The sequence below is a fragment of the Condylura cristata genome, unplaced genomic scaffold (assembly GCF_000260355.1).
Source record: "Condylura cristata isolate star-nosed mole 26May11 unplaced genomic scaffold, ConCri1.0 scaffold00028, whole genome shotgun sequence".
Classification (NCBI taxonomy): domain Eukaryota; kingdom Metazoa; phylum Chordata; class Mammalia; order Eulipotyphla; family Talpidae; genus Condylura; species Condylura cristata.
In genome coordinates, this window is record NW_004567129.1 from 27,266,719 (window position 1) to 27,293,563 (window position 26,845).

Here is a 26,845-nt window from a genome sequence, read left to right on the forward strand (position 1 = left end):
GCAGTGAGCATGTTGAAGTGCCAGGCATCATCGGCTGGGCTGACGGGTGCTGGCATCTAGTGTCTGGCCTCTGGTATTGGGGTGCTCCACAGAGGAGCAGCTGCAGAGAGCAGGGGAAGGCCACTCCCCAACCGCACACCTCATAGTGGGGCTGCTTCCCTCCTGCAGGCCTCTTCAGCGAAATCTGCAGGCAGCCTGATGCACTGCTGGCCGAGTGTCCTCGCCAGCCTCACTGGCAGAGTCCCCGCTCAGGCCGCCAACTGTGGTGCTAATTAGCTTAATTAACCAGGCCCGAGGGAGCCGCCCCAGTTGGAGGCCTGAGCCTGCAGTCAGCTGGGACCAGCCTCAGCCAAGGCGGAGCCACTGGTCGCCTTCCACATCCATCTGGTGGCCCAGGCCACCGTGCCCGCCGCAGACCACCGTCGTTCGTGCCTCTGTGTACCTTTCCAGTGCAAGTGGTTTAATTCCACAGCATGGCGAAACCCACACAGTAACGGGCAAACCAGGGACTGTACCCAGCCTGTGACCAGAACCTGAAGAAAAGGGCTTATCCATCCGGATGTCCTGTATCTCTGCTTTGAAAAGTTCAAAGGAACATGAGCCAAACTGCTGCAGAGAGTCTGCCGGGAAAGCTAAGCCTCGCCCCTCGCGGCCCCCAGCCTGGCGGCCGCCCTCCCCAGAAACAGCCACTGTTTGACTTGTGCATCCTTCCAGAGCCAGTCGGGCACGACTGAGCCCGTGCCTGTGTGCGAGTCCCTCCCACCCCCCTTACTTAGCAGTGGGGACACCGCCTGTCTCTGCCTCTCTCACTCCCTCTGGTCTCTCCAGGTGTCGTGGCGACCTCGTGCTTTCTAGCAGACTGTCTGTTTTGCCTTCAGAGGTCATAAGGTGTTGGCAGTTACAGAGACCGAGAGCTTGAAAGAAAGGAAGTTTCGGCCAGGCGCTGGCTCAGTTTCTTGTGTTCAGTTTGGTATTTTAACCTGGAATTAGCAATATTTGAAAGTATTGTTTAAATTTGCAATATAGAAGAAACATTGGAAAATCCTTCCAGAAAGAATGATGTCTGACTCTCCACGCTGAATTCCATCACACTTTATCCCTTTAGACTTGTCATTAATAGTGTCAGGTGGTGGGATCTGCGGCAGGCGAGATGGGTGCAGAGGTGCAGGTTGGGGGAGAAGATTCTGGCATGATTTCTTCTGGAGCTTTGTGCTTAGAGTAATTAGGAACACCCCTCTAGTGTCCTGGGGTCCCGGGTCTTCCCGGGGAGTGGGAAGGTGATGTTAGCAGATGAATACAAGTTAAGCAGAGCAGGGAAGGAATTCTTGCCCTCTTTTGACTTTTAGATATATCTCTGTACTTTTCTTTCTGCTTTATAAAAGTCATTTTTGCTTGTCATGGGAGGAGGGAGGGAGGGAGGAAGGTGGGTTCTGTGTGATACATATTTAACTGCTCGCGAGCGTGGCAGGGCCTGTTCCCAACACTGGCTGTAGAGTAGAGGAGACTGCAGTGAGGTGGCAAGAGTGGGCCCTGAGTGCCTGGGTACCCAGGCGTGTCGGCTGAGGTGAGTGAGGGGAGAGGCAGCGCAGTGCCGCGTGAACCAGCGCGCCTGGGCTGGGCGGGGGCCTCTCTGAGAGGCGGCACTGAGCTAAGCCAAAAGGCTGACACGCCGCCAGCCACGGGGACCTTGCCTGGGCACCCCAGGCAGCTGGAAGGGCCAGTGCAAAGGCCCTGAGGCAGGTCCATGCCTGGTGTGTTTCAGGAACCTCGGGAGGCCCGTGTGGGAGGAGGAGAGAGCCGGGGCAGGGAGGGTGGGGCCTTGTGGGCTGTGGTAAACCAGCTTTTTTGAAAGAGAATCCCCCCGTGTCCACCTTGTGAGAGGAGAATTTGGTGAACTTCAGTGGGCCGAGCTAAGCTGGGTAGAGCTTTGTTGTCTGAAAATGACCTCACACCATATGACATCTCTGGAAAAACCCCTTTCTGCGCTGTGTGGGGCAGGCTGCAGGGTATTGTTCCCCGGGCGCTGTCCTTCCCTGGGGGCCTCACCCTTCCCTTCTGGCCGCTCCAGTCTCTGCCGCACACCAGGCCCCCTTGAAGCAGCTGGTTCTTCTTGCACCCAAGAAGGCCCTTCCGAAGGACACACTCCAAGAAGTAAATCTCCGAGGGCACAGAAAGTATGGGTTTTAAAGTTTTCAGTAGGTCTTTCTCCACCCCTCCCTGAGGAGAGCCTGTGGAGAAGCCCCTTTCCTGAGGTAGACCAGGCCCCTCCCGGAGGGGGGGGCAGCCCGAGGGAGCCCTGCACTGAGCCACATGCTCCCCTGTGCCTGGGAGCCTGGGAACTGCAGAATCAGAAGGGAGGGGTAGTCCTTCCCCCTCCCGTTCTGCTCTTCGTGGGGGGTGCGCCTCTCTCCTTCTCTTCGTCTCTGTCTCTTGTATCGAAAGCTTTTCATGAACGGTCCCTGCTAGCAAGAAAGCCAGAGCTGCCCTAGACCCGGAATCCTATTTGGGGGGGAATATGACCTGACAAGAAAAAACTTGCCAGCCTCTCTTCCTGCCTTTGTTAAAATCCCAAGGCTGGCAGCTGAGAGAAAATAAGAAAATGTAGACTTCAAAACCCGCAGGAGCCCAAGATACTTTATTTCTTTGTGGGTTCAAAGACTTCTTTTCTAGTCACCAAACGACGAGACTGGGTATCAGTTTTTTTAAGCTAGTTTTTATTCTGATGATTGTTATAACACATGGTTATGGGAAAATAAATTCAGATGGTTCAGGAGGGTATCAGATGAAAAGTAAAAGTCCCATTTTTCCAGCTCCTTATTTAATAAGACTCCTACTTCCCGGAGGTAATCATTATTCATAATTTCTTCCAGAAATTTTTTTCTGCATATAAGAGTATATTTTTTTAGCCAAGTGTGGTTATGTTCCCCAAGCTGTGCCTCGCTCCTGGTGCCATCTCTGTGACGGGCGCGTGGCAGCCCGCACGGCCCTGCCTCCCCTGCGCTTGCAGCCTCGTGGCCTTTCAGAGTCCAGCTCTTCCACCCATGGGCTTTGTGACGGGGGACAAGTGTCTTGGAGTCGCCTGAGCTCCCTGTGCCTCAGTTTCCCTCCTGTACAGTGGAGGTGACAGCAACCCCGGTTCCCAGGGAGAGCTGCTGTGGAGCAAGTACCTGGTACCCATGAGGGTGGCCATGTTGGCTGAGGTGTGGGTGGGGGCGGGGCAGGTGGCAGCTCATGAGGGACCCCATTCTCACTGCGAATGTGAGAACTAAGCCCAAAGGTCGAGCCATGCCCGGAAGGCAAGCGGAAGCCTTGAGTAACCCCAGGCTTGAGGATGTAGGATCCCGGGGAGAGCGCGTGTGGGGGTGGGGGTGGAGCCCACACAGGCTGAGGGGCAGTGGAGGGCTGAGCAGCCTCGAGCAGCCCTCCTTTCCCGGGGGCCTCGTGGGTCGGGCCTCGAGTGCCTGGCCGCCAGCCCAGCCTCCCGGTGAGCTCAGCCGGATCCCAGACGAGCGAGCGAGAGGAGGGTGAGAGGTGGTGCCCCACTGCAGACCCCAGGGCAGGAACCAGCACAGCCCTGCGCAGACCTGGGCCTGCCACCTCCAGCTTCTGCTTAGCCCCAGGCCGTGTCAATGGCTGGAAGACCACAAAGTGTTCTAGAAGGCAGGGCAGCTGGGCTCTAGAGTGCTGAGGAGGAGGGTGGTGATTGGAATGTCCTGGAGCCACAGACAGACTCCTTGGGTGGCGATCCCACTGGAAACCTGGGGTGGAAATGGGGCTCTGTGCCCCTCCCTGCCCTGGGTGCAGGCGCCTGCTCCCCCCCGCCCCCGGCCCCAGCTTGCAAGCTCTTCCATGACACTCACCTGACCTTACATGTGGGGTTCCCTTTCTCTTCATTTGTTCACCGTCTGTCTCTCTGACTCCGCTCTGTGTTCACTGATGTATCCCAGGAGCCTTTAGCAGGTCTGGCACAGAGTGCCCCCCCGCCCCCCAAAAAATTCTGGGGATGAGGGAATGGGATGAACTGGGTCGTCTTCTGCAGTCACACCTTCTCCAGGAGAGGGAGAGGGGGCTGCGGCTGCTCCCCCAGGGAAACAGGTCCCAGGGTCAGGACAGCGCTGAGGGGCACCTAGAAGTTCCCGAGGCCCCTGTGACACTGACCCCCCGTTCCAGGCAAGTGGACACCAGCACGAAAAACGTCTTTGGGCAACCTCGTTTGAGAGCCTCCCTCCGGGACCTCCGCTCCCCACGGAAGAACTACAAGTCCACCATCGAGGACGACCTGAAGAAACTCATCATCATGGACAACCTGGCGCCCGAGCAGGAGAGAGAGGCAGGAGTACGTACCCCACCCTCAGGGGCCCCCGCGGCAGCCTCTCCCGCCTCCCCACCAGCCCCGCCACCTCCATGAAGTGTGTGTGACTTGGTGGCCGGCCTCAGAGTCACCGCATAAAGCAACGGGGGTGTGGGCGAGAACCCCACTCCACAGCCCTCCCTGGAGCCCAGCATGGAAGCAGCCCGCCCTCCCACCCTGCGGGACCAAGTGGAGAAGACATTCCCGGGGAGAGGCCGCCCTTGTGCCCAAGAGTGGAAAGAGGCAGGACTAGCAGGCCCTCTCTGCACGCTCCACTCCACTCTGCCCGACCCGCACTCTGGGCACCCGGGGGCCCCAGCTCGTGGTTCTGCCCGCCAGCCCCAGCCCTGTCTTCCTTGTCCTCGACTGGCCCCCATTGGTGGGCCCGGGTCACACCACCTTCCCTGAGCAGGAGGGTGGGGTTGCTTCCAGAACCAGGTCAGCAGTGAGTAAGTGGGGAGCAGGAATCCCCACAGGAAAGCTGAGGTGCTTTGTCCAGAAAGGGGCAGAAAAGAGTGCCGGTGGGTAAAAGCTACAGATGCCCAGGACAGGAAGCTGCCCCGGGGGCCTGTGCCAGGGCCAGGCCGTGACCGCGCCCGCGTGTGTCCCCCCCCCACCTCAGCAGCAGTCGCCGCAGAAGAGCCTGCAGCGGACGCTGTCGGACGAGAGTCTCTGCAGCGGGCGCCGGGAGCCCAGCTTCGCCAGCCCTGCCAGCCTGGAGCCCGGCCTGCCCAGCGACGTGCTCTTCACCAGCACCTGCACCTTCCCCTCCAGCACGCTGCCTGCCCGCCGCCAGCACCAGCACCCCCACCCGCCTGGGGGGGGCCCCAACACCATCCCCGCCACCGGCAACGGCTTCCCAGAGAAGAAATGTGAGTCTGGAGCCTGGGGCAGGCGGGCCTGGGGCTGCCCTGGCGCTTAGGCCCGTCAGCTGAGGGCAAGGACGGGGCTCTATGTGGGCTTCAGGACAAGAGATGTGAGTCACGCTAACACCTGGGGGTCACCCCAGAGTCAGGCGCCCTTGGATGGGGACCACCTGAGACCAGAGGGGACATCAGCCCCTCTAGCATCGAGCAGGGGTGCTCATCACCGGAACCCTGAGGACCTGGCTTTGCCCTGACTCCCTGGGCACCCTGCCCCCACCTGTTCAGCACCCTCATGGCAGGTGTTACTTCCCTGATGCTCCCCGGTCTGCCAACTCCTGCAGGGTGGGGTGGCTCACTCATCCCTCTATCCACCCAGCAGATATTTGCTGAGCTCCCCCAGGAAGGGGGCACTGTACACACAGCCCCTGTCAAAAAATTCTGGGTTCTGGTATGAGGTTCTGGGCTCTGGTGTGGTGTAAGCACACCACAGCGCAGCCCCCTGGCAGCCATGCTTTAGCAGGAGTCCCCAGGCTTCCCTCTGTGCCTCCTCCCTTCGCCCCTCATCCTTGTGCCCTGTCTGTAGAACCTGCACGTAGCGGGCATTGAGCACACAGTGCAGGTTGGTGACAGGGACCTAGGCGGAGCAGGCGAGCACAGAGAACAGACAGGCTGATTTGAATGCCCCTGACGAGCTGGGCCTTGCCTTTCTGCCTCAGCACCGCCTCCTCCAGGAAGTCCTCCCTCCCTGACCACTCTGAGTCAGATGCCCCTGGGGCATCTCTCATCCTGTCCCTGCTGCCTCTGCCATATGCTTGCCCACCACAGCCCCACTCACTCTGGGCCGTCATTTTTGTGAATGTCTTTCCCCTGCTGAGCTAGAGGCCCCCTGGGATCAGGACCACCACCACCACCCCCAGACCAGGGCCCTAGGTCTCACAAAGCACACATAGCACCTCCCTCTGCCATCCAGCTCCCCCAGCTCCCAGTGCCAGGGAGAATCCCGTCTTACCTCAGCACAGAGCCCGTGGCCCTCCAGCTCCCCGGGCCTGCTCGAGAGCCCTTCCCAGCCCACCTCCAAACTGAAGAGTCTGGGCCTCGGCCTCGCTACTGAAGGGCCCTCCATGCCAAGGAGCCTCTCTGCAGCGCCCAGGAGCTCGCTGGGCAGAGACAGCTGCTCCCGGAGCTGGAGCCGAGGACCAGAGGCCAAGGGCTTGGTGTCCCCTGACGTTCAGTCACTTGGCAGCTGCTCCCTCGCCCCGTACCCCCAGTGCTGGATGGCCCGGGTCCCCACAACCAAGCTGTGCCTTGAGTCTTTGGACTATAAAATGAGGGCAGAGGTAGCACCCGCTGCTTGGGGTCGTCGGGACTCCGGCCGGTCAGTGCACGGAAGGCGGCGGGCAGTGAGCGCCGAAGGACAGCTGGCTTCTGGCTGTTCCTGCCAGGAGCGTCTTGGGAGCTCACAGGCTGGTCTGTCCTGAGTCGAGTTTGGCCCCCAGCCTAGTCAGCAGGAGTAAGGCGCCTCCCGGACCCCAAAACCCATGGCTTGGGCCTAGACCTTGGATTCGGTCCCGGGGCACCACCAGCGAGAGCGCGAACTCCGGCAGGGCAGCTCCTGGCTCTGAGTCCCGATTTCCCCACCACGCTGGGTCCTAGCCTGTCCAGTTCCCAGCCAGACCCCGCCTTCCCGCCTGAGTCTCCTTGACCGCAGCGGGGGTGCTGCTGCAGATGCCGGCGTCACTCCCATGCTGGGGCTTCGGGGTCGCTTCCCTGCCAGGCGTCACAGCTGAACCTCCTGCGCCTGTCCCCTCGATGGTTTACCCGGCAGCCTGGCCGTCTCCTCAGCCCCAGGGGTGGCCAGCCACCCCGCCACCAGCTCACAGTGGCAAAACGAACCTCTGCCCCATCCCGCGACCTCTGCCTCAGTCAGCACCAGCTCCGTCCTGTGGGACCCTCTCGCACATTCACGTCTGTTCCGCCTCCGGAGGGGCTGGGGCGCCTGGGCCTCCCACCCCACCCGGTGTCCCCCCCCCCCCCGCACACAGCCAGAGAGCACCCGTCACACAGGGCAGGTCACCTCCCCGACTCAGCGCCTTCCCGTGGCCCCTCCCCCAAGCCCTCGCGGTGCCCCCACCCAAGGCCAGCTGCCCCCACTCCCCGACCGACCCCCCTCACACCCCTGTTCCAATCCCACTTAGCGTCTGCCCAGGATTTCGCCCCAGATGTCTGTCCCCTGGACCACTTTCTCTGTGCACACCCCCACCTCCACCCCCGCCCTCGCTCCCTCTCAGCCTCCCGGAGAGCTGCGTTCAGACCTCACCTTTGCCTCAAGGCCTCCCCGGACACCCAGATAAACACCGACACCCCTGCCGCTGCCACCCCACCCAGCTGGGTGTCTCCCCTGGCGTGTGTCACCTAATCAATAGGATGTCGTGGAATGGCATAGAAAGCAAAGTGGTAACTTCTCTGTGTCTCCCACGTTGTCATCCTCGCCCCTCTCTGCTTCCCCACCCAGCCACCATCTCCGCCTCGGAACTCTCGCTGGCTGACGGGCGGGACCGGCCCCTGCGGCGCCTGGACCCCGGGATGATGCCCCTGCCCGACACAGCTGCCGGCCTCGAGTGGTCCAGCCTGGTGAACGCCGCCAAGGCCTACGAAGGTAGGCGCCCTCCCGGCCGCACGCTCTGTCCTGTTGGGAACTCACGTGGCGGCTCGGGGCCCGCTCAGAAGCAGCCCGAGTGGCGCTCGCCGCACTGTGGGAAACATGTCGGGCACAGGCCACTCAGCCGATGGCATCCGACACGCCGTCACGGTCGGCGTCGCCGGAACCCAGAGCACACCGAGGTTGGCGTGGCAGGAGGCACGCGAAGGCTTCCGGCGCTCTGACCTGGCAAGGCAGCTGCGCCCTGACTCCACGCGGGCGCCGGGGCGCCTTGCACCTCTGACTCTGCCGCTTTCGGGGAAAACACTGGAGCCCCGGTGTGGTGTGCAGCTCTCACCGGCAGGAGAGAACAGGGTGTGCTCCCCCAGGACCCTCAGAAAGTGGCTTTTTAACCACCCTAAGCCTCAGTTTCCTGCTCTGTGAAACGGGGTCCTGGTGAGATCGCGGTGATCTCTGACAGACACAAACATGCTCTTCTGCTTCATTATTCGTCCTCAGCGAGGAGCATCTCCTAGTCTGGATCAGACACCCCTCGGCTCACGGAACCCCCCAGCCCTGGAATAGCTTCACAGAGCTCGGGGAAGCACACTTACCATCTAATTCAAGGGTGTGATGAAGGGTACGGAACAGGCAGGGGAGAGGCGCAGCGAGCTGGGAGGGTCCTGCGGCAGGAGCTTCTCTCCCTGTGAGCTGGGGGCTTCGCCCTGCCCGTGGGTGTGGCCTCCTGCCTGGGAGCCCTCCCGACCCCCTACTATGCCTCATGACTCCAGCCCCTCGCCCCTCTTTGGAGGGTGGGGCAGGGCTTCTGCCCATCAAGGCTGGGGACTGCCCAGGATCCGCTCAGGAGAGCAAGAGGTGCCCGATGCTCCTGCTGCTCTTACAGCTCCGGAAATGGCGGCCTTGGGGGCTCCCTGCCAGGCAGCAGAGAGGACAGGTAGCTATTCTGCGGCCCGTGTCCCAGAGCGCGCTCTGTGGGGGACACGGGAGCAAGGGGTACTGTCCTGGGAGAAGCGCAGGGCGGGTGCTGGGGCCACGAGGCCGCCTCCTCGCCCGTCTCCAAGCTGCAGCGGTGTGGCCACCGGGAGGCGGCTGGAATAGCAGGCGGCCAGCGTGACCCTACAAGAGGAGTCCATTAGTAAATGGAGAAGAAACGAGGGGCAGAGGAGACGTCAGCAGAGCAGCACAGTGGAATCGCTGGTGCCGAGACGGGAAACACAGTACAGAAGCAGGACATTTACACAGCCTGGAAGCTGAAGTCCCCCTCTCCTGGGACTGGGTGCAGCGTGTCCCCAGCCACTGAGCGGGCAGCTCCGTGGGCCCACCCTGACACCTCCCCCAGGCCTGCTCTTCGAGGCTGGGTAGAGGGGAGAGGGGAGCGCTCCACGTGGTCTTTGCAACTCTGCTGACGTCTCAAATTATTCCTGCCTTTGAAGGGCAGGAGGGAGTGGACAGGGCCACAGGAGCCCAGGCGGTGAGGGCAGCCGGGGAGGACACGCACCCGAGCGGTGCCTGCCCACCTCCCCTGGCTGTTTGGGTCTTGGGTTTGGAGTTTAACTGAAGGAGAGGAGCAGCCGGGGGGATCAAAGTCTAAAAAGCGAAGGGTGAGCCTGAGAGGTGACCAGAGTGCTGGCAGTTGATGAAACTGGCGATGGGCTTGGGAGGACGGTGGACACTTTTCTCTCAGCTTTAGGGCGTTTTTGCAGCTGCTCACAGCCAAACATTTTCAGCGAGGATCAGTATTGGATCCCACATAGAAAACAACAGCTTTCAGGGATATTGTCTGAGAACTGGGGCGATTCAGGGTGATGCCTGCCAGGGAATGCTGTGCAGGGGTTACATGTCTTGAGTGACGACAGTCCGGCGTGACAGTCCAGGAGGTGGCCTTGTGTTTGGGAGAAGCGACCTGAAGTGTGGCGGTCTGCCCGCGCCTGGTCAGGGAGAAGTCTCGGGTCAAGAGCGGGGAGGTAAACGTGGCAGAACATGGAGGTCGCTGTGGCTAGGGAGAGTCGCCGTGGGTAGACACGAGGGTGAGCCAGAGCCCCCGCTCCTGGCGGTCCCCCGCGCCCTCTGCCCCGGGCGCACACGCCCCTGCTGCTTCTTCCTGACGCTGAGTGTCCACTGTCTGGCTGTTCCATGGCCACGGAAGCAGCCGTCCTCCGAGGGCCCAGGACCAGTCGGTCCTGGGCATTCCGGAAAGATCGCCTGACAGTGCCCATCCCCAGAGCTGGGACCCAGGAGTCTGATTTCTTTTCTCTTCAGTGTGCTGAGGAGACTTCACCAGCGCTCTCGGAGTAGAGTATAATGAACCCCGAGTGCTCATCACCCAGCATCCCCCCTCCACGTGGGCCTTTTTTTTTTTTTTTTAATAACATTTGTGGCTGAAATCAGGTCATTAATGCTGAATTTGGGTGGCTCTTTCCTCACATTAACTTTGTCATTTAACTTCTCTCTCGAGCCTCTGAATTTTGTATAAACTGCTCGTCGCCTCTGAGGCTTGATCAGAATCGGTGGGATTTGTTGTGTCCGTCAGTGGGTTTTGACAAGGATCTCCCCAACCCCCGAGAGCTGGAGGTGGCCTGGAGTTGGGGGAGTTTTGCAGAGAGAGACATGGGAGTCAGTTGGGGTGTGAGGAGGAGTCGGGAGCCCTGTTGACCCCACACCCCTCCTCTCTAAATGGGATATCTCAGTCTTGATCTCTAATCATTTCCTGGCAGTGCAAAGAGCTGTCTCGCTCTTCTCTCTCAACGACCCGGCGCTGAGCCCAGACACCCCGCCTGCACACAGCCCTGTCCACAGCCGCCTGAGCCTGGAGAGGGGGCCCCCTACCCCCAGGACCACTCCCACCATGAGGTGAGGTTTCCCCGGGAATGGGCCTGAGGAATGGAAGAGAAACAGCGGGCCGGAGTCAGCTCCCCAGTCACCCCTTGCGGGAGCTGGCAGGTCCGCTCTGACCTGGCAGAGTTGGGGAGACACGAGACCCCATCTGCAGCCTCAGCTTCCACAGCTTATTAAGCGAGGTCCCAGAATGTTGCCTACGATAAGGTATTTTGCGAGAGAGCGAAAGAGCGGGCCGCGTTCACCCCACTGAGCCCAGTCCGGGGCGGCCGTCCCGTTTCCTGTCGCCGCTGTGCCGGCTCAGGCTAGAGGCCGCTGGCCGCGGGAGGAGGGAGACGGCGCACACGCAGGGCTCTGCGCTGACCCCGCCGCAGGCACCCAGCGGCGTCCTGGAGTGGGCCCCCCAGCGCGTAGGGGTGCAGTTTAGTCCCCAGGCTGTGTTGCAGCCACAGGCAGCCCCACCCCTGCAGTCAGGCGGAGGCGACACCAGAACCAGAACCAGAACCAGCGCGCTGTTGGCCCAGCTCCGACTCTGGGGAGCCCGTCAGCAGTGCCCGCCGGCCCAGCCTCCACCCCGTCCGCTCCCGGGGCTCCTCTGCGTAACCCTGAGTGTGGCGGGCCTTCACTGCAGCTCCTTCGGCCTCTCAGCCAGGCGCCCTGCGGGCTGACCGGGACCCAGCAGTGGCTGCGCCCAAGTGGCACCTCAGCGGCCTCCCGGGGAGGGAGGAGCAGCGGGCGGCTGTGGCCGTGTCCTCTCGCCCAAGTCCTCTCGCCCCAGTGCAGGTGTTCCACAGCACCCGCCTGCGGGGGAGTAAAGCGGAAAGAACGGGAATGCGGTGTTTGCCGCGCACCTCACACTCCGCCCGCCCCACCCGTGTGCAGTGGTGGAGACACCAGGGAGTGACCCCCAGGGCGCAGCAGACCTCTCCAGTCTCCCCGCTGCTCCCCTCGGCAGTGTGTTTCAGTCGATCTGCCTGTTCTGCTCCCCACGGTGTCCCTGGCGAATCCTCTCACCACCTGCACCTCTGGCCTGTATCCCAGTTCTTCTATGCAGAAATGAATACAATCTTTAAAAATGAAAAAAAAAAACACTCCCGCCAGCAAGGTGGCCCCACTGTATACAGCCTAGGCCCCACCACAGCGAGGCCAGGAACTGGGTGAGGAAGAGGCAGCGCCCGTGGCCTCTGGGGCACTCCTGCCCCACCCCAGCTTCCCACCTTCCCTTGCAGCAGCAGATCCCAGGGTCACGCCGGGTCCTGAGTGCAGTGGCCTGCTGGGTGCCGAGTGGGAAGCTTCGCGTCTGGTACCTGCCACCAGGTGTGCAGGCGTCTGTGCCAAGCCAGGTGGGCACACCTGGGAGGAGCTTCTCCCGGATGCCTGCACATGGCCCGTCTTGGGGGTGAGGGCTATACACTTCAGGGTGAGCAGACACAGCTGTCGCCCCCCATCCTCATCCACAGATGTGCCCTCAGTGGGTTTGGGCAAGGAACCCCCGAACATAAGCATGAGGGGCTGGCCAGAGGGGGCTGACTTCTGGCCTCCCCAGGCCTCGCTTCTCGGCCACCCTCAGGCCTCAGCCAGGGCAGGAGACCTCCAACCCAAAGGCCCTGACCAGGGCCATGCTGACCTTGGGCCTCACCTGTCCTCTGCCTTGCAGCGAGGAGCCACCCCTGGATCTGACAGGCAAGGTGTACCAGCTGGAAGTGATGCTGAAGCAGCTGCACACGGACCTGCAGAAGGTAAGGCGGCCACACCTCTGCACGGACCGCCCGGCCCTCCCGGCGGCCACCCAGCCCTGAGCGTGATCCCGAGTGAGACTGACACCAGGCGGGCTCAGTCTGGGAGGGGGAGCGCATTGCCCCGACCTTCCTGGGGGGCCCTTGGGCGACACTTGTCAAGATGCGATTGCGGGACCCCGTCCCACAGATGCGAGCCGGCAGGCCCGTGGGCAGGGTGTGCGCTGCCGCACTGGGGGCAGGACACGCTGGGCCGGGCCGCGGGAGCCAGGCCGGGCCGCCACGCACAGTGGCCACGGGAATCTGCAGTTACTAACAGGTGTACGGTCACGCAGGTAAAATGGTAAGCAAACTGCAAAACCGTCTCCTAGAGTATCAGACTTTTCAAAATAAAGACGCTGCCCACCCACAACAGTCAGAGGGTCAGAGGGAACTCTGGAAGGCGACATTCCAAATCGTTCATGTGCTCACCTCCAGAGTGTAGAAAAGTGAGAAGAAATAGGGCGGCCGAGGCTCTGGCGTGTTGCTTTATCTACTTCGGAGTTACGTGGCGGCCGAGCACAGCGTGAGGTCTCGGGCCACCGGTCCCAGGAGCCACTTGAGCCCCCCACCGCGCTCACGTTCTGTGACTCAGACAAGTCACCGCCTTCAGGCGTGCTGCTGCCGGGGTGGGGGGTGTCCCGGGACAGGCAGAGGCGCCTGCTTGGCAGCGCCCTCCTCCCTTCCCCCCACACACACCCCAGCTCCCCGATGGCTGTGCGTGGCTTGGCACGACGGTCCCCTAGGGTGGCTGTGAGGGGGCAGCATGGTGACGAGAGCAGCCGTGATGTTTGTCCACTGGGCCTCCGCGTCAGGCTGTGTTCAGTGAGCTCCACGCACATGAACCCAGGAACCCTCATCACCCCACTTAGAGTTGAGGAAACGGGGCCCAGAGAGATGGAAGGTCTTGCCCCAGGTCGCTCGGCTGTGGAGAATGTGAGCTGAGGCGAGGTCCTGCCGGCCTGCCTGGCTCTAAGCCGTGGCCGAGCGGGGCCCTGGGGAGCCTGCCCTGCGCCTGCTGATGCCCGCCCCGTCCCGCAGGAGAAGCAGGACAAGGCCGTGCTGCAGTCGGAGGTGGCCAGCCTGCGGCAGAACAACCAGCGCCTGCAGGAGGAGTCGCAGGCCGCCAGTGAGCAGCTGCGCAAGTTCGCAGAGATCTTCTGCAGGGAGAAGAAGGAGCTCTGAGGAGCAGAGGCCCCCGCGCCCCGGCCCCTCCACCCTGGCTCGCTGGGTCCTACTCTCCTCTGCCTGTGGCAGGTGTGACCAAGCTAATCCAGCCAGGGCCCCACCGCCGCCACCCCCATGAACACAGACACCCCCAGGGCGGGGGGCCAGAGGGAGGCCCCGGCAGTGAGCCCGGTCTGCTCCCGGGGCGCCGCCGCCTCTGGTCTTCCTCTGAGCTGCTCATCTCTGCTCCTGGGGCCGGGCTGTGCCCACAGCCCTCTCGGGGGGCTGCCCTGCTGTCCTCAACGAGCCTCTTCCTAGGACCAAAAGCCATCAGAAGCTGAGGAAGGGCCGGGGAGGGCAGGACCGAGTCTCCCACCCCCACAACTCCGGGAGTTCACAGACCAGGTTTCTTCACCACGTCAACAGCCTTTGGGTCGTGAGGCCACGCCCCTGCATGGAAAGTCACTTCTCCCCCACACCCAGAGAGGTGAGGGCCTCGAGTGGGGCCTGAGCTCCAGGTCCCTGGTGCACGCTAGCTCCTACAAGCACGGACATTATCCCCTTCCCATCCTGCCCCTCCAAGAAGCTACCAGGAGCACTTTGTTAGAGTTTCAGTTCTTTTCCTGGGGATCCCAGGATGGACAGAGGAAATCCCAGCATCCGGAGTCCACTTCTCTGAGGGGACACGACTTGCACACTCGAGACCATTTTGCAGTCTTTTTCTGGCAGCCCCTCACACGAGGCCACGGTGCCTGGACCCCTCCGCCTCGGAGCAGCGGACCCTCCAGGCCGGGCGCCAGCCTGCACAGCCCCCTCCCCCGCCAGCTGCCCCCACTCGGCCTGGCCTCTTGGGGCGCAGGAGGGGCTCTGGCTCCAGGAGCCCTCTGTCAGGGCTGGAGAAACAGCCTTCACCTCTTCTGCTTTGTCTCTCTTTACAAGTCTCTCAGCCTATCTTGCAGGCCCCAGGTGGCAGCGGCTGGGACACCCCCTGTGCTCCTGGGGGGCGCTTTGCCCTGCGAACACCCACAAGACGCTGGTTCTCTAAAGGCAATAAGGGGCCGCTTGCCAGGCAGCCGAGCCGGTGTGGTACTACACTTTTTTTCCTTTAAAGACAAACAAATATATATATATAGACATATATATATTTATTTTTTCATGTAGAGTTGTGCCAGAACAAGTCTGTATGGCCACAGCCTGTGGATTCCCTCAACCTCAAGCTGAGGATCAAGGCCTGTCCCCCGTGGGCTGGGGCCCAGCGGGAGGATGCGGAAGGAACAGTTCAGAGGGACCAAGTCAGGGTGGGCCCGGCCGGCCCCTGTGGGAGGCACCAGGCCAGGGAGCTGGCGCGGGCAGCCTGGCCCAGAGCCGCGCCCTCTGGCCAGGAGCCCAGTCCACGCAGCCCAGGCCTTGTCCAGAGACCCTATTGCCTTCTCTCTGGGGCCAGAAACCTCAGGGAAGGGGACTCGGAACAGGACACGGCACTCTGGGAGGTGCCAGACTGGAATGGCGGAGCGGGAGGAGCGGCCCGCCCTGGCCGCACTGTAGTCCCGTGAGAGGCGCCCTGAGCTCGCCTGGCACCTCAGTCCCTCACCCCAGCTGTGAGATGGGGCAGTGGGGTGGGGCCTGCCCAGTCCTCAGCCCTGGCCAACTACTGTGATGTCTCCACCCCTCTTCCTGGATCCCCTTTCCAGAAGGTTCTCCAGGGCCATCCCAGCCCCCTCTCCTCAGCCCCCAAATCTGGAGCCTACCCTCCCTGGCCCTTTTTTAAGTTGTCTCATATCTGCACATCATTCGAATCATTTTGGGGACCTAATCATGTACATTAACAAGTGTAAATTATGATTTTTGGTTTTGTTTTCTGTTATTTTTTTAAAGATCTCTGCAAAACAAATCCAGTTTATTTAATTTGAGATTGGTATTCTATCTGATGACTGAAGATAGCTGCAGGGTATTTTTTTTTTCATATGTTGATTTCATTTGGATTTTTTATTCTTTATTGTCTTTTTTTTTTTTTTTTCTATCCCTGTCTTGAGATTTTCTGGCATGTTTCTGGAGGTTTCAAAGGAAATAAATGTTTCATAGAAATGGCTTGTGCATTCACTAGCTGGGCAGTGGCCTGGAGTGACTGAAGAGGGGGTACATTCCGGGGCGGGGCGTTCCTATCCTCCTTTTCCCAAGCACCATCACTGCCCCCACACACACCCCAACTTCCCTAAGAACCAGCCTTATAATAACTTCCTTTCCTTGAAATCCAAATAACAGGAATTCAGCGCTCAGAATGTGAAGTGTCCATTGGTGGGAAGGAGGGAAATTCTCCCTCATCAGGCACACACTGGATGCCTGACAGCCAGACCCCCCAGAGTTGTTTGGTTTTAGAATTAGTGGTCACCTTGGGAAAATCTGGAGGTTGTCCATGAAGAAATAGTTTTCCAGCTTGGTGAACTATCCTTCCAGCCAAACTCAACCGAGGGGCCCCAGGCCTGGCGCTCCCCCAGGCCACACCCTCCAGGCTGGCTCTCCCATCTGTGAGCCCCCCCAGAGTGGAGAAGTGGCCCCCCCCCAGGGCCGCTGGCCCTGCTGGGACCAGGTTGGAAAGTCCTGACATGGGAACCCCTTGCCATTTCACCCGGGGCTCAGGGTCGCACTTATTTTTTAAATCTCTGCATTCTTCCTGGAAAGCTCAAGGCCCCGGCTCCTGGGGGTCTCCCTGGGCCACCTCATCCATTACCTGCCGTTGAGTTTTCCATCCTTGATCTAAACCTTGATGTTTCTCTGATTCACAGCCTACACACAGAAAAAAACTTTTTTTTCCCCAAAATGGATATATATCCTTTTTCCAGAGGAGCTGGACCAGATAGTTCCACATCTCCCAAAAATTCTAGAGTATTCCAGACACTCCCTGTCTCTGCCCTGCTTGAGGCCCCATCCTCAGCTCACACTGCCCTCCCCCCACCAGCACAGAAAGACAGAACAAGCTGTTCTCACATCCTCTCCTGGCGCCTGTGACACACACCAACTTCCAACACCCCACAAGGCGTGCGCCGGCCCCAGGTGTCCTGCAGCCTCCCCGCCGCCTTGCCCCAGTTTCCAGCTCCCTGGGCCCCCTGTCTCCCCCAAAGCCCCCTCCTCCTCCAGTTCTCTCCTCACCCAATCTCTCCCATTCCCTCTCCAGACCCTTGAGAGACCTTTGCCTCTCTCCAGACTTTTCTATTGTCCCCCCCATCCCCCACCCCCATTCTTGGTGTCCCCCTCTCCCTGGAGCCCATCTTCCACGGCGTGGTGTGCTGCAGGTCTCTGGGGCTGGACTCTGACTGCCTCCTTCCCAGCAGTGTGACACCCTGGCCCTCTCCTGGCATCTCTGTCCAACTCGCCTGCCTGTCTCCCAATCACCAGCTCCTTCCTCCTCTCTCCAGGGTGTCTGCCTCTTTTATGACTATTATGTCTTCTCTCCCACTAAATCTCCCTTCTGTTTGCCCCAATCTGGCTCCCCCTCCCATTATTCCTGGGGCTCTCCTCATCTACATCCCCAGATCTGTTTGCTCTCTCCTGCTCCCTCGCCCCCGCCCCCCCTTCTCTAAATTTGACTCTCATAATCTGTCTCTCTCCTGAGCTGTGTCCTGGTTCTCTCCTTCCTCAGCCCACCTCACCCAGAGCTCAGGCTCCCTCTTAATGCTCCCAGTGCCCCGTCTCCATGCCCCTCTCCATCTTTCCTTCCCTCCCTCCCAGTGGCTGGCACGGGCTCTCCAGGTAGCGGGCTGAGGAGAAGGTGCTCCCCTTCTCCCGGTGCTCCGCCCCAGGCCTGAGGGGCCTCCCGATTCTCCCATCCCTTCCCTTCCCCCAGCCCCCAGCTCCGTCCTCCCTCCTCCCTCTTCCCGCTGCAGCTGCAGCAGGCCGTTGCCAGGGCAACCACAGCTGGCGGGGTGGGAGCCCCCTCCACCCCATCCCCCTTCTTTCCAGTGAGGCAAGAAGGAGCTGGGACAAAGCCAGAGAAAGGCGGGGTGCAGGGGCAGAGGGGGAGGGACGGGGAGGTAGGGGCCAGCTCCAGCTGTTAACCTCAGTTGCTTCCCCAAAGAGGCCCCATCTCCCCTTCTTGGTGACGCCCCAGACCGGCCTGGAGAATGAGGTAGTCACAGGCAGAGGGGTCAGGCCCAGTTTAATACACAGAACAAGTTAATTCACAGCAGAGGCAGGCAATAAAGGAAACTTCTACAAGGAGGGGTACGCCTGGACTGGGGGGACCCCCGAGCCCGCCACCTCCCCCACTTGCAGTCTCAATTTCCCTTTTTTTTAAACCCGAACAACAAACACACACAACCACAAGAAACAACCGCGCCCCCTCGCTGCCCCAAAAATGGCCAGCAGGGTGGCAGGAGGAGCCGGCCTGGCCGGTGGGGAGCTGGGGTGGGACGGGGGAGGAAACTAGTCCATCGCAGAGTCTGTGCTTCTCATTCCAGCAGGCGCCGGGCAGGGCCCGCCTGGCCCCACCAGCCCAGCTGCCAGCGAGGCAGGCCCGGGCACAGGCAGGGCTCTGGGGAGGGAGCAGGAACGGAGTTCAAAACCATGGTTCAATCATGCAGTATCCAGGCCGGCACCAAGAGGGGTGAGGGTGACCCCAACCCCCTGCCCTGGGCATGAGGGGTGGTGCCCACCTCGGGTGGGGAGGTGGGGCAGCTGGCTGCAACTCCAGAAACTGGGGGTGGGGGCACCAGGCTGGAAGCTGGCAGAGATGGTGCCCGGTGCCTGCAGACAGATGCCTCCGCAGGGCCCCTCCACCCAGCTAGGCCTTATAGGACTCTCTGTATATATTAATTTCTTTTTTTTTTTTTAACTTTTTGACTTTTTCTTTAGAAAAAGGCTGTGTCCATGCTCCCGGCTGGCATCCACCACCCCTCGTGACCGCCCAGAGGCGGGGTATGGCTTTGAGGGGAGCAGAAGCCCCTGGTGCCCATTTGCCAAGGTATGGGGAAGGAGGGAGGGAGCGGGGCCCCACTGGGCCCCCCAACCCACAGGGCAGACATTCCACTTGCACAGAGGAAAGAGGGCGCCCCTGCCCCCGCATGGGCTCCCCCCTCCTCTGCCACTGCGGGGCATCAAGGGTGGAGAAAGGAGAGCTCCAGAGGCAGGTAGGCAGCACCACCCCAGAGGTCCAGGTGAACCAGGGCCGGGCCTAGGTGAGGGTGATGTAGGCTGAGGCCTTCTCTTTCAGGTGCCGAAGACACAGGTGACAACTCCAGCTCCCTGTGGGGTGCGCGAGGCGGGCGTCAGGCCTGGTCGGTAGCCCAGGGCCAGCCCCCCCCAACGTCATGCCCACCCCGTCACTCACCTTCTGGGGGCTCCGCCATGGGGGGACTCAGGCAGTACATGTGGTAACCCCGATCGCAGTCATCACAAAACAGCAGCTGGTCCTGGGGGGTGAGACCCGCCCAGCTGGCACCCTGGGGGTACGGGCACCAGAAACCGGGGTGGGGGGCTGGGGCAGGGGCTATGTCCAAGGGGCTGGGGAGGTGGACCCTTCTATGAGCAAGGGCTCAGGAAGGATCTTGGCTTTGTGGAACCTTTGCAAATCCCTGCTGGGCCCAACAGACACCCGTGGACTCAGCTTGTGGCCTGTAGACGGGGTCTGTGAGGCTGTCTGGACACTCGCTGACTCTAAGGTGGTCAGTACCAGCTCCAGACGCACGTGGCTCTGGGTCCCAGCACTGCCATTTCCTAGTGGGGTGACCCTGGGTGAGCCATTTCCCCTCTCTGAGCTGTTTCAGTGCGGTGGGAGCCAGAGTGCCTACCTCGGAGGGTGCTTGGGGGAGTCAGGAAGAGGAAGAAAATTCAAGTACCGCGCTCAATTAACAGACACCGACAGAGAGCACAATGCCCGTCCCGGGTGTCCATGGGGAGGGGCCTCCAGGGAAAGGCTTCAGCCCCAGCTGGACAAGGTAGAGGTGACAGGCCGGAGGCCGGCGGGGGACTCACGTCGTTCTCCGAGGTGCCGCACAGGCTGCAGGACTTGCACTCGATGCACTGCCAGCGGTAGGTCCGCACGGCCGCGGTCATGTTCACGGTGAACTGTAAACACGAGGGGTGTCCTGGGGGCCGAGGGCAGGGAGGTGGTTAGGGGGCATCGGGGCCCCTGGTGGCAACAAGCCCCTGGGGAAGGAATGGCTGGGCCCCCCTGCTCAACTCGCAAGGCTGGATGAGCTGCCGTGACCAGGGCCTGGCGCCCACAGTGCCAGCATACCCCCAGGTCACTGGTCTCCTACCTGGCCACCATGGCAACCACACTCTGCTCCCGGAATGCCATGGCAACCACATGGCATTACCCACCATGCTGTGGCAACCCCCTTTCTGCCACCCACAAGGGCAGCACAGCCAGGTTCTGGTCACTGCCAGGCTGAGTGACCATGTCCCCTACCCACAGCGGAATGGCCAACCGGTTCTGTTACCCCCAGTAACATGGCAACTGCCATCTCTCCACCATATTGCCATGGCAACCGCCTTCCACAGCCCGGCGCCCACACCCCAGCTCCGTTCTGCCAAAGCCCAAGGCCCAGGGTGCCCCAGCAACAGACTATAACTGGCAGTACTGCGCCCCAGCCCCGTGCCACAGAACCCATTCCATCGGGCCCTGTTGCCATGACAACCGCATTTCACCAGGGCCCAGCTGTGCAACCACAGGCCATTCCCCTCCGTGATGAGGCAACCACCGTCTAGTGCCCACAGACCCACAGTGGGAAACCACATTCTGTTAACCACGGCTCCCGGGCAGGCGTCATGGCCCGCAGCACCCGGGCAGTGGGGAGCCATCACTCACTGCAGCCCACTCCCCACAGTGCCTTGGCAACCACCTTGCCTACTCCCCACGCCCACGTAAGTCCATGCCACTAACCTGCATTGCCATGACAACCACATCCCATCATTCCACAGCTTCTCTGACCCCACTCCGGTTCCCACAGTCCTCAGCAGCTGAGGCAGTCCCCTCTGGTTATCCACAGTGCCCCTGGGATGCCCTGGGGCCCCCCAAGTCTGCCCTGCCTCCTACCCTCCAGTCTGGACTGCTTCCCACCCTGGTCCCCAGAAACGTCAGGTGGGGTGTCACCTGATCGCCCACAGTCAGCACAGGAGATGAGGTCCTCGGGACACCCTGTCTTCTTAGAGCCACCCAGGCAGAAGTCACAGTAGCCATTGGGGATGACAGTGCCGTCGGGAGCCTTCTTGGCTGGAAGACAGCGGGCCGTGGGCTGGGTAGGCGGGGCTCCCAGACAAAGGCTGCCTCGGAACTGGGGGGCCGGCAGAGGGAGGCGTCCCTACCTGTGTGCTTCCTCTGTGCCTCAGGGACCCAGGCCAATTCTTTGTAAAACTCTGGGGGACAGAGAGAGGGGCTCTCACCACCCGCAAGGCTTCACCCTGCCCCAGCCCAGGAGCGGGGAAGGTGGGGAGAAGTCACTACCCCAGTCTGAGGCCAGAGGGGGTCAGATCACTTTCCTCAGCAACCCCCCACACACACACTCTTTGAAGACAGCTGACCCATCATCCCGTTTACTAGGTGAGACTTGGCGAATACAGCCTTGGGAGGAGGCCCGGCTTCACCGCTCACACCGCGCTACCAGGCGGCAGCCCGGCTGAGCCCCAGCGAGAGCCAAAGCGAGTAGATCGCACTGGCAGGCTCTGGTACGGAAACAGACATTCCAAAGAAAAATTCAGAACAGAGGTGCCTGGGTGTGCAGTGGGTAAGACGAACAGACTGCCCTGTCCCGCCAAGGGGTGGGCGGGAAGAGGATTTCTCGGCGGGCTCAGCCTCCCCTCCCCCAGCACTCAGCTGTCAAGGTTGGCACGGGGCGCACATGGGCTGGGGCGGACCTGGGCGGCCTCCAAGGGCTCCCAGGCCCCCGCCCCTGCCCCTGGGCCAAAGCTCAGCAGAGGAGGGTGAAAGGGAAGCAGGGCGGGAGGGGAGTCATCTATCACCCCCCTCCCCGAGCTCTAATTGAAACAATAAATCAGACCCAGAAATATTACGCCCGGCCGGGAGCGAGGGAGAGATGGTTGGTTGCCATGGCAACCCAGAGCCAGCATCCCCACGGTCGGTGGGGGAGGGGACCGCTGAGCTGGAGATCTTCCAGAAATGTCTGATGTGCCCCCCCAGACTCCTCGGCCCCCACTCCCGCGGCCCCTCACCCCGCGGCCGGCCTGCCTGCTCACGTTTATGACTGTTTTTCCGGTGGAAGGGCAGGGCGTGGCGGTCGGCGTTCTCCTCCCCCTCCTCCTCAGCCAGGTGGGTGTGGGTGTAGTGGTAGCTGAGCCCCGGCCGGTTCTTATACCGTTTCCCACAGACTGGAGAGCGAGCAGGGAGGGGGTCAACCCTCCCCATTGGTGCGGCCTGGCCACCCTGGCCTCCAGATCACGCCCCCCCACCCTGCCAGGCCTGTGCCGTCCCCCCACCCCCCCCACCCCGGGCCCAGAGCAGGAGGGAGGGGCCAGGAGGGCTCTCCCCCCTCTTCAGAAGGACTCACTATCACAGACATACGGCTTGTCTCGGTCCTCCAGGGAAGCGGTGTCCTGGCGTTTCCGGAGACCCCCGATGCCGTATGCCTGCGGGGAGTCGGGGAGTCGTGCTCTGGGTGGAAAGGCAGCGCAGGCCCCAAGTAGCTGGGCTCTGTTTCCTCAGCACAGCACAGGTGTGACGCCCTCCCCAGCCGGTGTGCTTTACAAGGGGTCTAACCTGGAGGGCCTGTTAGATGGGTCTGAAATGCCCTCCCCCTTCAGCTGCTCTGAGGATTGAGCGAGGTGAAACTGGCGCGGGGCCGGCCTCGGTGCCCGCTGAGGGAGGTCGGGTCCAGGAGGTCCCCTCCGAGATACCTTTCCTTTGGCCCTGTTCTTCCTCCTGGGAATGTCATCCTCCAGGTCTTCCACCTCCAGGTCATGCGGGAACTCCAGCAGCTGCTGTTTCTGGCACGAAGGGAAGGAGATGGCACTCAGGAGAATGGGGGGCATTGTTCTGCCTTGGGGGAGTTCTGGGCAGAGCTGGAGATTGGGGGCACGGGCACGGGGCGCAAGACAAATCAGGAGGCGCTCCAAACACATGAAATGTGGAAGGATGGAGACTTGGGAATGCCCAAAGCCCTAGCAGCCAGGGGAGACATCAGAGCACAAATGGCGTGTGTGGAATGGCAGCTGGGGGACAGGGCTGCTGGGGCCCCTGGCGTAGCCTTACCTGGCAGTCCATAATGGTCTCCTCCTCCTTCAGCTCAATCTTCTTCTCCCCTGTCTCAGCACAGAGTAGAGCCTCAAGAACCGGCCCTTCGGGGAGGCCGCCCTCCTTCTTCAGGGGTGCCTCACAGTCTGGGGAAAGGTCACTGAGGGTCAGACTGCCCAGGTGGGAAGACATGTGCTTTGCAGGAGGGAAGAGGCTTTCCCGCGTGCAACCCGCCGCAGACACAAAGATTGTACCACGCACACTGGGAAGGATGCCCAGACCCCGGGGAAGACAGACCCTCAGATCCACACAGACACGCTGAGGAAGTGATATGGCCGGGCCCTCAGCTCCACCTAGATACGTGGGGGAGACCCCCGCCACACACCTGGGTGCTATGGAGTACACGACATCACAGGGGAGGGACAGACAGACGCTCAGATACAACTAGACATTCAGAAGAGACAGGAACAGATGCTTGGATACACCCAGACACACGGAAGAAACATCCAGATCCTTGAGACACTCAGTCAGGCCATCAGACACATGCAGACCCACACGGGGACGGCACAGCCAGACTCGGGACACCTGGACACACCCAGGGGAGCTACAGGCACACCTAGAAAGAATCACTCAGATGGATACCCCTGGACACAGGCAGGTACACACAGTTCCTCTGAGGCAGTCAGACACACCCAGAGACAGTCATGGGGACACTCCAGCCCACCTGGATCCACACAGTCCCAGGGATACACCTGGACAGAGGAAGAGAAATGCCCAGTGACACTGACAGCGCCCAGCATGTTCAGGAAGTGACAACAGTCGACACTGGTCACACAGGGCAAAATACACCTAGTACAGCAGACACTGTGGGAAGAGGTTCTCCCAGACACCCCAAAGCATCTTTGGGAAGACATAGCCGGACACCCTGACATGCCCAGACACACTTGGGAAGAGCCACTTCCCCTTGACAGACCAGACACTAAAGAAATAGGCCCTCTGGCTCCATTATACACTGATACCTTGGGGAAACCTGGGAAAGACAGGCACGTCTGTTCCCATACCAGTGGAGAGGGTTACAGTCGGACATTAATACACCCAGACACACACAGGCACCCATCAGAATCACGAGGCTGAACACAGCACCTGATACACTTAGACACACGGCAGACACCACTCCGCCCCCCAATTCCCCAGGGTCCAGGTGGAAGATGCAACCCCAAACTCAGAACTGGGGGCTCCGTGGGCCACACCCGGACACACCCCAACAGAGGAGAGTGAATGTTCAGTCACAGGCTGGCAGCAACACGGGCTGCTGAGCCTGGGGGTGGCAACCGCCCAGCCCCCGCGGCCCGCGGCCCCACCCACCGATCTTGTACTCGCAGGGCCGGAGTCTGGGATCCTCCAGGATGTTCAGTCTCCGTTTCTTTCTCCAGCAGCGGGCGGGATACGTGTAGATCTGTCCCGGGGCCAAACCTGGGGTGAGAAGGGCGGTAAGACCGTGGCTGCACAGCCGCCGCCCCCACCCCGCCGCCCCGCCGGTACCCGGCCCGCGATGGGTCTTCTCCATCCAGATGTAGCAGTTGTTCTGGGCCACGCCGGTCTGCGAGTCCAGGAAGGGCAGGCGCAGGCTGCGCTCGGCGCACAGGCGCGCGTTGTAGCTGCGGCAGTGCTCGATGGCCTCGCGGTAGAAGTCCTCGCCGAGGCTGCGAGGAGGGAGGGCAGCGGCCGCTGGCTGTCAGCAAGGCCGGGCCAGCCCAGCCCGGCCCGGCCCCGAGGCCAGCACCCCTCCCCCAGCCCGCACTGGGTAATGGGTGGGTCATCGCCTCCAAACTCACCACTACCCTCCTGGACCCAAGAGCCCCAACTTGGGGCTCAAGCAAAGCTTCAGTCCCTGAATAGATACACACAATCCAGCAGCAGACAAAAATACCCCAGGACTCGGCAGCACATGCACGCCTCCAAACACAAACACACCACACAGTCGTGCAGGATTCACACACAAAGAGAGGAATCTCCCAAGAGTCACAAAGGAGAAACAGACAAATCTCACAGAGACGCATACTCACATAGCTACTGAAACACACACACACCCAAGTCCCAGAGTGTAGAAACAGATCACACCTACCTCTGCGCACAAGCCACATAGCCAAAGGCACACAACATAAACAAATTACCCACAAAGATACACAGCAGGCAGGCATCACACACCACACACACAGGCAAATACAAAATGTGAAGAGAGAACTAGAGAGAGAAACTACTCAGATATGCGCTCACATACCCAAGAACAACACAAACCTCGCACACACACTACGTCCGGACCCACTATACAATGCAGTCGGATTCACACAGGACTCACATGCGTATTCCCCAAGATGCACAACACAGAAACCAACCTCTGAGATGCTGTATATTGAAAGGCACAAAGATACACACACACATGCCACACAGAAAGAGACACATCCACCTCTGACCCCCCCAAATTTACACGCAGATGCATGCACATCTATGTATCCCAAAATACACAGCACAAGCCATGCCGTTCCAGAGGAGGTGCAGACACTCTCAAGGACCCCCAGAAGGCTGGCAGCGAATAAAAGGACTGAAACACACATCCACACTTTTGTCAAACGCACACTCGCTGGTGACACGCACTCCACACCCCGAGACAAAGGTAGTGTGGGCTTCCCTCAAGTTTACCAAGACCCCCGCATGCCCAGGCCGGTCCAGGCAGCCGGCCAGCCTGGAGGCAGCGGCGCGCCGCAGACCCCTCTCCCCGCGGAGGACCCGAAGTTCCCCCCACGCCCTCCGCTCCTTGCAGAGCAGCGCGGCGGACACCATTCTCGCCAGAGACCCGCGCCACACACGCACCCCCGCGCAGCTCCGCACACGGTGACAGCCCCGAGACACCCCATCGGCCCCACCCCCAGCCGCCACACATACACACGCACACACCCGCGCCCTCGCAGGTCCCCCGCGTCCCCGCCCCGCCCCCCCGCCGACCCTCAGCACCTCAGGGGGCCGGGAATGACCGTGGCCATCTTGCTCCCCGGGTCCTGCCCCCAGCAGGTCCCCGCCGGGTCGGTCCTCCCAGCGCTCGGGCGGGCACTGAGGCCGCCCATCCATTCATTCCCGGGGGGCGGGAGCTCGGGGGTCACAGCCAATCACCGCGGCGGGGCGGGCCCGCCCGGGCCATGCTGGGAGTGGTAGTCCCGAGTCTGGGGGCCGGCGGGACCCCGCGGGAAAGGGGGGGCGCTGAGGCGCCGTCACGCACACGCGCTCGCCCGTCCCACGCGGGCCTCCGGGGTTACACTCCCGTGCACACCCACACGCGGCGGCTGCAGCCGCAGGGCTACTCGCGGCCCCCCACAGCTCACGCGCACCCCACGCCGCCACGCAGACTCGCATTTACACGCACACCTCAGTGCCGGGGGACTCGGAGACACCTCACAGGTGCCTCACTCGGGTGCCACCAGCCCTTGCACTGGCTGGCAGACACGTGGCTCACTCCCCTCCCCCCACTCTTGCCCCTGGGCCTCCCCCGGAGCCTGAGAGCCCGGCCCAGTCCCCTGCGGGCTGTCACCTTCACAGTGACCCCGCCCAGCTCTACCTCTTTGGCCGGCCTGGCAGCGCAGTGCAAACTGAAAGCTGTGGCCGGCCTGGCAGCGCAGTGCAAACTGAAAGCTGTGGCCGTATGGAGGGTTCAAATCCTGGCTGGCCCTTGGTGGCCATGTGCCCTGGCGCCAAAGACTTATTAACCTCCTGGGACTCAGTTTTCCCATCTGTAAAATGAGGATGAGGCCTCCCGGGATTGTTGTGAGGATGAAATAAGTAAACGTGGGCCCATGTTTTTAGAGGTTACCTGGCAGGTAGTCAGTGCTCAATAAACTCATTCATGCCACAAAGAGCAGCTGACAGGTACTAAAAACGTGAAACGCTCTTCGCTGACCCTCACTGGCAAGGCCAACGCCGCCGATGCACATAACAGATGAGAAATAAATCTGTGAT

General features: G+C 61.3%; 2 protein-coding genes across 3 annotated transcripts in view; one reads left to right on the forward strand and one right to left on the reverse strand.

Moving 5' to 3' along the window:
• Positions 1–15,699, forward strand: part of SIPA1L3 (signal-induced proliferation-associated 1 like 3) — a 168,984-nt gene extending 153,285 nt beyond the window's left edge. For both annotated transcript variants that reach the window (XM_004690584.2, XM_012730738.1), the window contains 6 exons: positions 4,171–4,336; positions 4,977–5,223; positions 7,730–7,873; positions 10,591–10,726; positions 12,369–12,450; positions 13,528–15,699. In XM_004690584.2, coding sequence (XP_004690641.1) covers positions 4,171–4,336; positions 4,977–5,223; positions 7,730–7,873; positions 10,591–10,726; positions 12,369–12,450; positions 13,528–13,671 — 919 coding nt within the window. In that variant the 3' untranslated portion in view covers positions 13,672–15,699. The remainder of the gene's footprint in view (positions 1–4,170; positions 4,337–4,976; positions 5,224–7,729; positions 7,874–10,590; positions 10,727–12,368; positions 12,451–13,527) is intronic.
• A 2,086-nt stretch (positions 15,700–17,785) lies between these two features.
• DPF1 (D4, zinc and double PHD fingers family 1) lies at positions 17,786–25,978 on the reverse strand. Its single transcript, XM_004690585.1, has 12 exons — positions 25,850–25,978; positions 24,380–24,540; positions 24,203–24,310; positions 22,856–22,983; positions 22,501–22,590; positions 22,155–22,233; positions 21,844–21,975; positions 20,956–21,006; positions 20,744–20,863; positions 19,621–19,733; positions 18,977–19,058; positions 17,786–18,891 (listed from the first exon to the last, which is right to left on the reverse strand). The coding sequence occupies exons 1-12, from the start codon at positions 25,957–25,959 to the stop codon at positions 18,821–18,823; spliced, it is 1,245 nt and encodes a 414-aa protein (XP_004690642.1). The 5' UTR covers positions 25,960–25,978; the 3' UTR covers positions 17,786–18,820.
• Positions 25,979–26,845: the final 867 nt, after the last annotated feature.

What these genes read in the sequence shown, in the direction of transcription:
- DPF1 (XM_004690585.1), bottom strand. Translation starts at nt 25,959, where the DNA reads ATGGGCGGCCTCAGTGCCCGCCCGAGCGCTGGGAGGACCGACCCGGCG. An exon ending in CAAGCCGTATGTCTGTGATA is followed by an intron (nt 21,976 to 22,154) that starts GTGAGTCCTTCT and finishes CTCGCTCTCCAG; the next exon opens with TCTGTGGGAAACGGTATAAG. An exon ending in TGCTGACTGTGGGCGATCAG is followed by an intron (nt 19,734 to 20,743) that starts GTGACACCCCAC and finishes CTCGGCCCCCAG; the next exon opens with GACACCCCTCGTGTTTACAG.